At 36.2% G+C, this 12,755-nt stretch overlaps 1 protein-coding gene across 4 annotated transcripts in view; it reads right to left on the bottom strand.

Annotated features, from left to right (window-relative positions):
* The window catches only part of PIAS2 (protein inhibitor of activated STAT 2), a 93,616-nt gene that overhangs the window by 50,524 nt on the left and 30,337 nt on the right, over positions 1–12,755 (bottom strand). For all 4 annotated transcript variants that reach the window (XM_039228921.1, XM_039228922.1, XM_039228923.1 and 1 more), the window contains exon 3: positions 1,755–1,839. In XM_039228921.1, the coding sequence (XP_039084852.1) occupies positions 1,755–1,839 (85 nt within the window). The remainder of the gene's footprint in view (positions 1–1,754; positions 1,840–12,755) is intronic.

Here is a 12,755-nt window from a genome sequence, read left to right as displayed (position 1 = left end):
AAGAATCTCAAACCTTGTCCCAGACTTTTCCACGGAAAGAGAACATCTTCAAGATGCTACTGTGCTTAAAAGAGACATGAGGCCCCTACGTTTGGATTCACCATCTTGGGGGATTAGCAATGAACATGAAAATGTTAAAGACCAAAAAGTCCAACTGTAAAGAACTTATGTAATGGGGCTGAATACAGAATTTTTCAAACTTTAAATACAGAATCCTTATTTTTGTAAATTAGTAACAACTCAGAGAAGATGAGCTTTCTAATGATCAGCTGAAAAGAGGCAAAAAACTCCTCTAATTTGCTCAATTCTTTATTTTACTTTTAACTTTACAATTCTAGGAAATCATTTAACCTCCTAGAGCTTCTGCTAAATCTTTAAGAATGTAAACAGCCATGTATTATTAATGCCTAAGACGGCTATATTTTTAATTGGAAAAGTATATACTATATATTTCCTTTTCTTTCCTCTTACATCTTAGTTCATTTGCTCTTCACATATGTGTCTATTTTAAGTTTCTTCAATTTTTCTAAATGGCAAAGCTAAGTATTTTTCATAATTGTTTTCATATTTCCACTAATTTTATGGTCCAGGTAACCATCCAGCTCAAAGTTCTAACTCCAGTTTGTTTGTTTGTTTGTTTTAAGTTTATTTATTCTTTGAGAGAGAGAACAAGCAGGAATGGGATAGGAGCAAAGGGAGAGAGAGAGGATTCCAAGAAGGCTCCATACTGTCAGCACGGAACCCAACACAGGGCTCAAACTCACGAACCGTGAGATCATGACTTGGGCCAACATTAGGAGTCTGACACTTAACCGACTGAGTCACCCAGACACCCCAGAACAGTTCCAGTGTATTAATAAATTTTCTGGGATAAAAACATGACATCTACTTTAACTCTTAAAAGTGCCTCAGTTTGGATGATTAAGTTTATGGACGTCCTACTCTGGGCTGCTGTCACAAATTCTTTTTTATGTTGCTATATTTGAAATAAAATTTTCATTAAAAAAGTTATTGCCAAAAAGTAATTCAAAAAATAAGATGGGGTTTTAGTCAAAGGTTAAAACTGTTTTCTATTTACAGAGTATTTATTACATATTTGGCTAATGTTAGTCATGCTTACTTAAGGAACAACAGTCCAACTGTTGTGGACATTTGTGAAGATGCGAACTTTAGAAAGGTAATTATGGGGCGTCTAGGTGGCTCAGTTGGTTGAATATCCGACTTCGGCTTAGGTCATGATCTCACGGTCCATGGGTTCAAGCCCTACATCAGGCTCTGTGCTGATAGCTCGGAACCTGGAGCCTGCTTTGGATTCTGTGTCTCCCTCTCTCTGTCCCTCCTGCGCTCTCTCACACACACAAACTCTCTCTCAGAATAATTAATAAACATTAAAAAAAATTTTTAATAAATAAATAAAAAGATAATTACGGTTAAATAAGGTCATAAGGGTGGGGCCCTAATCCAATACAACTGGTCTGCTTAAAAGACAAAGACACCAGGGATGCACAGACACAGAGAAGAAAGGTCAAGTGGGTACACACAGCAAGAAGGCATCCTCATAAACCAAGGAAAGAGGCTTTGGGGAAACCAACTCTGCTGACTCCTTAATCTTGGACTTCAAGCCTTCTGAATTTTGAGAAAATAAATTTCTATTGTTTAAGCCACCGACTGTTATGCTTTGTAATGGCAGCCCTAGAGGACTAACATAAGAACATTCACGAAGAAACATCACATATTCCAAACATTCCTCTTACCTGGATATGCATATCTCTCGAACTTGCTGAGGTGTCAGAGCAAAAATAAAAAACTTCTCTTGAAATCGCTGAATACTGCTTTGAACTGGGAAGAAAGAAAAAAAAGATAACATTCCAATATCCAGTATCCAAAAGGTAACAAAGCTGTAACCATCTGCAATAACAATGCACTTCTGATAAAGTCTGCCAAATTCTGGAATTTTTATGGTTAAAATACTCCAAAATAAATAAGTACTAAATTACAGTCATCTTGGAATCATAAAAGTCAAGTCACTCTAAAGTACACTCAATTTTAAGCATTTAGTCACTATTCTATCAGACTAATTATAATAAGGTCAAAACATAGCACAACTCTTCAAAATTACATTTCATCCTACTGACTCAAATGAAAACCTGAAGTCACAAACTTTCCCCAGATTGCTATCCCAGACTTAGGTGTCTTTTGGTCTTTTGTTTGTTTTGTTTCTTTCCTTGTTGTGTTTTGTTTTCGACCCTTTATATTCAGTTACACAGAGTATTCATATAAGATAAAATTTTAAACTTTAGCTTCTAAATTGAAAAACTTAAGACATACAATAATTATTTGCATACAGATTATCTAGTTTAAAAATTACCTAATGAAGCTGTCCTTAACTGTATTAACTGAAATGTATTTACTTCAAAAAGAACTTTATAACAGATTATCCTGATTCAATGATATTCTAATGCTCATTAAAACAAAACAAAGCAAAAGCTAATATAGAGACTTCTGCTTCCCAACAAGTACTGCAACAACGCACAAAAAAGGGCAAAATGGCTCTCCTATGTGTTCCTGGTCACAGTTTTACTGATACATAAATGAATGAACAAGATGCCAGTTGAATATCCAATGTCAGAAAACTTCCTTCAACAAGTCACACCAAATCAAGAAAATTATTAATTTGAGTAAAATATTTTTCCTTAAAGGGCATAATTCAGTGTAACGATTATGCTCCTAGAAATCATGTCATAAAGGGGCTCGTATTTTCCCAGAACATTTAAAAAAGGAGGGGAGAGAAAGGAAGGCTATTTATGATGAAGGCCTAAGAATTAAACAAAACTCTATGAAGCAAACAACTCAAAGGCTGCTACGGTGGTATGTCCGTCCATTTCTTCAATTCCTATTTACTTCTCAACTCTTTCCTGTGCAGATTCCATTTCCCACTCTCTATCCACAGTTAAGTTCATCAATGACCTCTTAACTGTCAAATTCAGTAACATTTACTTTGAGATCAGAGGTGAACACTCTGCATTTTCAATCAGAGTTAATAGTATAAGCACCCAGCCTCTCCAGCCAGAAACCTCAAAAGGTCTAACAGGTACAAATGGAGTCCCAGAAGAAGAAAACAGCATTAAAAAAAAAAAAAAGTTGCTGAAAGAATATTACATAACTGATTTGGGGGAAGCCCTTACAGGATCAAACTTCAAGCAAAATAAATACAAAGAAAGCTACCTAGTCACATCAAAATCAAACTGCTGAAAACCAATTATGACTACAAAATTTTGAGAGCAGAGAAAAAAAGAAACATTACATACATGGGGAAAACAATACAAATAAAGGCTGACTTCTCATCAGAAGCAACATAAGCCAGAAGTCATCTTCAAAGTGGTGAAAGGAAAAACTGTCACTGAAAATTCAATGTCCTTCAAAAACAGGGTGAAATAATGACTTGTAGATAAACAAGGCCAAGTTAATTTGCTGAAAGCAAGTAATTACTACATGAAATGTAAAAGGAAACTTCCAGGATAAAAAGAAATGATACCAAATTCAAAACCAAATTTTCAGGAATGAAAACCAACACAAATAGTAAGTAAGTGGTAAAGGTAAAAGAATACACTGTTTTTTCTCATGATTTTCTTAAAAAGATAACTGTTTAAAGCAAAAGGAATGGCACAGAGGGGCATCTCTGTGGCTCAGTCGGCTGAATGTCTGACCTCAGCTCTGGTGGTAACCTCACGGTCCACGGATTCAAGCCCCGCGTCGGGCTCTGTGCTGACAGCTCAGAGCCTGGAGCCTGCTTCGCATTCTGTGTCTCCCTCTCTCTCTGCCCCTCCTCTCTTGTGCTCTGTCTCTCTGCCTCTCAAAAAAAATAAACATTAAAAAAAAATTTTTTTTAAAGGAATGGCACAGAAAGGCAGGACTTTTATCACAGGTAGAAGATGCGACAATGGCAAAAAGGATAAATAAAATTATCTGCCCAATGGCTGTGATTCTTACTTCATTCTGATAAGCCTGATTAACACAGATCTCCCCAGAGACAGATCCACTCTTTATGCACTAAAAATGTCGGATATCTACAACTGCAATACTGGGTGCAAGACCTTTCGTCAATTCACCCAGCACAAATGTCAGTACGTGAGGCCTTGACTGGGTGACTGGAGTCAACCTACCCAGAAGAGTACCCATATACCATGAAACTTACATTGAAACTGGAATGCTTCCATAATCAGCATATGCCAACATGTACAATTTACAGAACCTACAGCTTACTGTTAGCAGTTTATATCTTAAGTTTTTGCAGAGCCTTTTATTTTTCTGACATAGTTTTCGCCAGTTTATTTGATGCCCAATTTCTGTCCTTTAAAACGTAATACCAAATAACTACCCTGTTTCTATGGGAAAAAAAAAAGTTTCATCATTGTATACCATAACTGAACTCCAGGAAGTTACAGCAAAAAACAGTGCGTATGCTAATAAAATCCAATTTGTATTAACAGTGACAACACAATTTTATAACAGAATAGCAACCAAAAGCACACAGAATTTGCCATAAGGTAAATCTATTAGCTAAACTGTCATTTTAATACAAGTCAGGAAAAAGAATGGTAGGTTATCAAGCAAAAAGATACAGGTTTTACAGTGTATTTTCTCTGCAGTAGTGTCCCCAACTCGGGATCAGAAAACCAATTCTACACTGATCCCATGAACACTTTCATGTTAACAGCAGCAAATGAAAAATGAAAAAGACCATGACTCAGGGGCATGAATCAGGTATGACTATGGTCAGGCCCTTTCCTTTTTAAACAATCTTGCATAAGGTAAATTCTATTTTTCAAAGACAGCTACAACAATATCTTCCATCACACGCTTCTTATAACCTTGACATTCTTCCAGTGAAGTGGTAGGGTCTCTATTACCCTCCCTTTGAACTTGAATGGCCCATTGTGACTGCTTTAATCAATAGTGTAGGCATACATGACACTATATAATTTTCAAAGCTAGATCATAAAAGCACCATGCACTTCTTCTTTGCTCCTGAAACCCAGCTTTCATGCTCTAAAGATGCCCAAAAAAGACCAGAAGAAAAAGCCTTATTCAGGTACTCTAGCCAACATAGCATCACACATGCGTGAAGATGCCTTCATATAATTCCCGCTTCTAACCATTAAGTCACTCCCAGCCCTTAAGTTGTCTCAGCTAAGACCCCAGACATCTTGGGGTTGAGACAAGCTATCCACACACTGTCCAATTCCTAACACATAAATTCCATAAACATAAGATGGTTGTTTCATATCACTGTACTTGGAATGATGTTTTATACAAGTAAAACTATGCCACAATTTCATAAAGTTATTTTCTCGTTAATCTTGTAAGTTCCAAGTTCTATCATGATGTCCAGCTTCATTTGGAATTACTAACTGATGAGGCCTTGCTGATATGACATATTATTTATGACTACTCTACCTTTATGGATACTGTTTCCTTCCACCTTTTGAAGCATTAATGGACCAGAATATTCCCGTATCCTCATCTTAGCCCTAACTGGTTACTATCCAAGTGATATAGGAAATTCACGGAAGATCTCCAAGTCCTTCCTCACTCAACTAAAATGGGAATAACATTTTGCTCATCTGCCTCTTAATGGCTGTTTTTTGAATCAAATCAATAATATATGTGAAAGGATTCCGATAACATGTGATATATTTTCAGTTCCAGAAGTCCTATTAATCAAAAGTTTTCAAAGAGATAGCAAAATTTCAAGAGGGAAAAAAAAAAAACAGTCCAACAGATGCATTTTGCCAGCTATTCAATAATAATGAATTCTTCTTGGTAAGATTTTCAGGTATAAAATATTGTAACATGATCAAAAATGTGAAATATTCTTAGTAAAATAAGAAACTTCCCAAGTTTCCCCACTGCAGAAAGTAGACACCTTTTACATAAAGGTGGACACCTTTTGATAAACTGGTTTATACTTGGTCAAGAATGCTTCCTAGCAGTGAGTGCCTAGGTTAACAGGGGCTTTCCCACTGAAGAAAGAGATAAACTAATGTTTTATAGGCAGCTTTGTGGATTATCATGGCTCAGTCTAGCTTATTTGTAAATAAAATAACTCATAAAGTAACAATGAATAAATCAGTTTATTACACTGCATTATCTAAGATCTGTATCCTGAGCTATTTGCTTCCCTATCACCCATCAATTAACTGTACCATCACTGCCAATCAAAGCATACTCTTGCCTTACTTCTTTTCCCATCAGATCTCTGCATCAAAAGTAGAGGGGAACAACCTCCATGTGTATAAAATACACAAAACAAATACAAAGAGTTATAATAGAAGAAATAAATATAAAGAGTTCTATATTTACAAATTATTCATTTTTGATCATTTGTTGGTTTTTTTTTTTTAACTTTTTTTTTTTATGTTTTATTTATTTTTAGGAGAGAGAGACAGCGTGAGCAGGGGAGGGTCAGAGAGAGAGGGAGTCACAGACTGAAACAGGCTCCAGGCTCTGAGCTGGCAGTCAGCACAGAGCCCGATGCGGGGCTCGAACCCACGAACCGCAAGATCATGACCTAAGCGAAAGTCGGACGCTCAACCGACTAAGCCACCCAGGCGCCCCTGCTCATTTGTTTCTTAACACACAGGACGTAACAGGCACATAGAATGCTTTCGATAAACATTGGACTAAATGATTCTACATTCCAATATTCAACAAACAGTTATCACTCCAAATTGTTTTATGTGAATACTTTTTAAATGATAATTCTCCTATATACATACCCAAATTTTTCTACTTTAATGATATTTACTCAGAAACCTGAGTCAGTTAAAAGAATTTTATCTAGACAGAAATCATCACTATACTAATAATCATCAGTGATATTTAATATGAAGACAATTTTTCCCCTAGACAACAGCTGCAAAGATGAGGGGAGGGTAGAGTACTGAGATTTCATGCTTCTTATAAAAACTGAGTTCAATTCAGATTTTTCTTAACATTTATTTATTTTTGAGAGAGTATGCGTGTGAGCAGGGAAGGGGGAAGAGGGAGGTACAGAACCCAAAGCAGGCTCCAGGCTCCAAGCTAGCAGCACAGAGACTGAACCCACGAACCGCGAGATCATGACCAAGCCAAAGTCAGACACTTAACCTGACTGAGACACCCATGTGCCCTAATTCAGAATTTTGGAAGAAGGGAGTAGTTACCAGTTTTCCAATCACTAGAAATCATTCATTCCCTTTACCCCAGTCCTCTTCTTCATCCTCTATATCCAATTAGTCATGAAGTCCTCCTTTCTAAAATGTTCTCATCGACTTTTCACTACTTCCATCCTACTCAAAACCTATTAGTGTTTATGCGAGTGAAGTCTGAACGCTGCCCCTCTGCTGCCTCCCAGCAGAACGTGGATGCAGAGCTGGTCATCACCTTCACAACCTCTTCTCTGCTCAGACATGCTTCGCAGCACCCTACTTCTGAATGAGCCCAGTCTAAACCCTCTTACCTAGAAGGGGCCCCAAAACAATGGCCACCTATTCCCTAGGAAACCTGCATTTCCGATTTCTTCCCTCAGGGTGTCCTCTACTCAAAGCGGTTTCCTCAGTCAGGTGTCACAATTGTGCCACTTTCATCTCTATCTATCCCTGTGACTACTCACAGTTCTCCCCTCTTCTGGTGTTTCTTCTGCTATGAACAACACCAATTCAAGGTAGACAAATGAATCCTTCAAAGTCTCACTCCCACTCCAACAAGTCTTGACTAACTTCCCCATTCTTTAGGTCAATATCTGAGTTTCAGATACACAATTTACAGTGCTTCATCATACGGGCACATACCTCATCGCTACTTGGCTCTCACACTAACATTACGTCCCCAACTGGGTGACAAAGTTCCAAATGGCCATCTCATCCTTCTCACTTCTTCACAATTAGACTACACTAACCATATTCAAATGAAATCCTCATTATATATGTGTTAACTGGGTTAATAAAAATGATGTGTATAGTGTCTGAATGTATCCAAATTCTTTAGAAGTGAGACTCTATTTTAATGGCTTTCCATTAATGTGCATACCACCTTAAACCTCTTTAATTGTACCCAGAAGCTTAACACATATTTCCTAATACTCAGGAATTTAAGAATATGAAAAGATGTTGATTCTCATTAATTTTTCACCTTTTAAAGATTAAAAAATCAATAATATATTAAAAGACCAATGCTGATGAGGGTGTAGAGAAAATAATACATTCATATACTACTGGATTATAAACTGGCGCAAGGCTTCTGAAGTAACTGCTGAAATTCTCTCTAAAAGTTGAATATCAAAATATTATGTACTCCTAACTCTTTGACCCAACAATTTCACAGATGCATTACACTTCATAAACAAGCACACAAGTATTCAGAAGCACACATGCAAAAATGTTAACAGCTGCAGTGTTGAAAGACTGCAAGAATAATGACCAACACATGCTAGATACCAAAATATTTCCAAATAAATAATAAAAAATTGAAAATGTACACAACAGAATACTGGTTAAGTTATGGTACATCTACAAGAGAAAAGACCTACTGCAACCCACAAATCTACACTATATTTCCAAGAAACTGTGTTAATTAAGAAAGATTATCATGATACAAAGCTCCAGGAGGTGGTATTCCCAGAGGATACAAATAGAATTGTGTCCTCTCTCACTAGAAATATGGCACAGGGGCTCCGCAGTTGGAAAAAGCTTTTAAAATGAACAGGAAGAAAAGACGACAACATAACATATGCAGAGAAAAAATTAACCATTGATACAACTCCAGCTGAGTACTAGAGGACACTATGAGGGGCTTTCCTTTTCCATTACATTTCTATTAAATTTTCAATTACTAGCATAAATTACTTCTGTAATCTGAAAAGCAAAACGAGGAAATTTTAAGGAATGAAAGGCTCAAAAATACATTGAAGGTATTTCACAAAATAACAACAGCCACATGTAACACCATACAACACTTACCAGGCAGAGTGAACAAAAAGAGCTGGTCACAGAAGAATATATACACCATCACATGATTTCAAAAGTCAATTAGCATTACTTTTTAAAAATGCATATATGTGGTAAAACAAGCAGAGAAGAGGAACATAAATTCAGAGTAGTGATTTAACTCAGAAAAGGCAAGGAGATGGCTTAATGATATTGGCAATGTTCCTTTTTAAAAAAAATGAAGTTGTGGTTTCACTGAAGTGCTTTATATATATTCTTTTTGTACAGACTGAACACAAATTTCCTAAATAGAAAATCCCAAAGGATTTCACCTTAAAAAGAAGTTGTCTTAAAAAAAGAAAGGCTCTCTGTGAAAGCAAATCAGAATAGCTATTTAAGAGAGGAGAACAGAGATTTTTTGCCAGTTTTTGGATTATGAGGTTTTTCCGTTAGACTTAAAACCTTAGCTACAGAGATATCATTTAGTTTTGTGTACACTCAGGTTTTTTAGATGCCACAGTTTTTCACTTTAAATGCTAAAATATTTTTATTTTAACCATTCTTAAAAGAAATAATTCCAAACTGCAAAACTATATAACACTGTATCTTCTTAAATAAAATATACACATCATGGTTGTTTTAGGGATTTTCTTTTAAGTTTATCTATTTATTTTGAGAAAGACAGAGAAAGAGGGAGAGGGAATCCCAAGCAGGCTCTGTGCTGTCACGGCACAGAGCTGAATGCAGGGCTTAATCTCACAAACTGTGAAATCATGACCTGAGCTAAAATCAAGAGTAGGACACTTAACCGACTGAGCCACCCAAGTGCCCTGGGTTCTTTTTTTAAGCATCAATGCATGTGTCATACTGTAACAGCAATTCCCTCGGTACTAAAGGGTTATTGGTTTCAATATTCCAAGAAGCTTTAGAAGGACATTTTTTTACCTCTTATGTCTATTTTTTTCTGCTTGGTTCTTCTATTTTCTCTCTTGTAGCCAATTATTTCCTACTTAACAATATGTTGATGGCCTAAAAACCATCTAATCAACTGTGTATAAAAACAAGAATACACAGACTGGCTTACAGATGTCAAGAATATGGGCTCTGAAATATAGATCTGACATCTCTTTTGACTCTTGAGGATTTTAAATTCTCAATTCCTGAATGGAAACAGGTTTCTCCATAGCAGGATTCTGAACAAAAGGACATTCCCACAATTTCTATTTTTATAATTCATTTTCAATATTATAAAACCAAATTAATAAAAATTAAGAAAACTTCTGGATGTCATTACACTGCCTTAGACAATGTGACACTAGAAATTTTCAATTGAAGGTCATTACTGGAAATGATTAAATTTTTGCCACTTTCATTTGGCAGACTACATGCTAATGTGGATTTTCTAACTTTCTACCTCCAAATCTAAGAGCATTTCTTAGATTAGGGCTTTATCAATCTGACATAACAAAATTATATACATTAAGAAAATTCTTTTTCTCTTTAGGAAAGGTATGATAAGGAAACGTTTAAGCCTTGTTTTAAAACAAGTATAAGGATGCACTGGTGGCTCCTTCAGTTAAGCATTCGACTTCAGCTCAGGTCATGATCTCGCAGTTCATGAGTTCATGCGCTGATAGCTCAGAGCCTGGAGCCTGCTTCAGATCTGTGTCTCCCTCTCTCTGCCCCTCTCCTGTGTTCTCTCTCAAAAATAAACAAACATCAAGAAAAACTTAGGAATAAATAAACAAACAAGTATCAGTTTATAAAATTCATTAAAATAGAGAGAAGCAGAACTCTTGAAAAACATATGAGTGGACAGTATTTAGCTCAGGGGTAAAAACTTATTTCGTAAGCCCTTCGTAAGAGGTTATATGTTATCTCTTACATTCCAATTTAAACTACAGGCAAAAGGCAGGTTTTTCTTAGCCACTCGACAACACAAAATACCTCTGGCATTATTTTATCTAAAAGAGGTATCCCCTTTACCCTTACCAAGGTTAAGGAAAGAGAAACTATGAAAAATACAGAAAAGAAAGAAAACTCCTATTTCTATTTTTGAGCAAAGCAGGGAAATGAGGAAAGAGCTCAGGAAGCGCCTCCAGAGTTCACCCCTTGGTGCACCACTGACGCGAATAAGCACAGAAGACACACGATTCACCTTCTCTCCGGTCTTCTTTCCAGGAATGCAACCATGTCTCTTAAGTACCTTCCCCTGTTAACTACAACCCACAGGCCCGCTTACCTCCCAATCCTCACTGGAGCCGAACTCCTGAGGAGTCCCATGAGGTAGGGTCTCCTAATAGGCATATTACCAGTCTGAATCTTTCTCAAAAAACATGCAAAAAAATAAATTTGCAATAACTGCTGAGAAAGAAACATGAGAATGAGCCATTTTGTCCACTGGTATAAACTAAAAACCATGACAGAGAGAGAAATTTAAAAAATTTTTGGAAACATTCTAAACAAATAAATGCACCAGTTTAAAAAAAGGGTTAAAGATAATAGTAAAAATCATAAAAAAAAAAAAAAAAAGTCAACCAGGTAATAAACATTTAAAATGTTTGCTCCTGGTATTAATTTTAAAAATAGAAAAATCTAAAGATACAAGCTTTCACCTGTCAAAATCACCAAGATCTCTTTTTAATACTACCTAATAAAGGCAGGAAAAAAGGCAATGAGAGGCAGTTTCTCACTCTGTGTAATTTAAAATGGCACAGCTTTGGGGTGCCTGGGTGGTTCAGCTGGTTAAGCAGCCAACTTCAGCTCAGGTCATGATCTCACAGTTTGTGAGTTTGAGCCCCACATGGAGCCCTGTGCAGACAGCTCAGAGCCTGGAACCTGCTTCGGATTCTGTGCCTCCCTATCAAAAATATATAAACATTAAAAAAAATAAAAGAATTTTTAAAATGGCACAGCTTTTCTGGGAACTAATTTAGCAACAGGTTATCAAGAGTTTAAAATTAAAATGTTCTTATTCTTTGATATAATAATTCTACTCATAGGACTTTGCACAAATAATAAAACATGAACACTAATCCCTTAATTCATAATGAAAGTAATGAAGGAATAAATGCATTACTCTACCTGTCTGGCTAAGTATTGCTAAATAAAAACATTTAAAATGAGGAGAAAGGGTGATGGGGCAGGTGCAGCACCTAGGTGGTTCAGCTCAGTTCATAATCCCAGTTTGTGAGTATGAGCCCCAAATGAGGTGTTCTGCTGTCAGAACAGAACCTGCTTCAGATCCTCTGCCCCCCCCTCTCCGCACTTCCCTGCTCACTCTCTCTCAAAAACAAATAAACATAAGGAAGGAAGGAAGGAAGGAAGGAAGGAAGGAAGGAAGGAAGGAAGGAAAGAAAAGAAAAGAAAAGAAAAGAAAAGAAAAGAAAAGAAAAGAAAAGAAAAGAAAAGAAGGAAGAGGAATGAAGAGAGAGGAAGGAAGAAAAAGGAATGAAGGAAGGAAAGTAGGAAGGAGAAGGGAAGGGAAGGGAAGGGAAGGGAAGGGAAGGGAAGGGAAGGAAAAAGAAAAGAAAAGAAAAGAAAAAAGAAAAGAAAAGAAAAGAAAAGAAAAGAAAAGAAAAGAAAAGAAAAGAAAAGAAAAGAAAAGAAAAGAAAAGAAAAGAAAAGAAAAGAAAAGAAAAGAAAAGAAAAGAAAAGAAAAGAAAAGAAAAGAAAAGAAAAGAAAAGAAAAGAAAAGAAAAGAAAAGAAAAGAAAAGAAAAGAAAAGAAAAGAAAAGAAAAGAAAAGAAAAGAAAAGAAAAGAAAAGAAAAGAAAAGAAAAGAAAAGAA

This window comes from Hyaena hyaena, unplaced genomic scaffold, assembly GCF_003009895.1.
Source record: "Hyaena hyaena isolate Hyena2069 unplaced genomic scaffold, ASM300989v1 scaffold_33, whole genome shotgun sequence".
Taxonomy (NCBI): Eukaryota; Metazoa; Chordata; class Mammalia; order Carnivora; family Hyaenidae; genus Hyaena; species Hyaena hyaena.
Note: the sequence above shows the minus strand (reverse complement) of the source record. Positions and strands in the feature narration are given on the sequence as shown.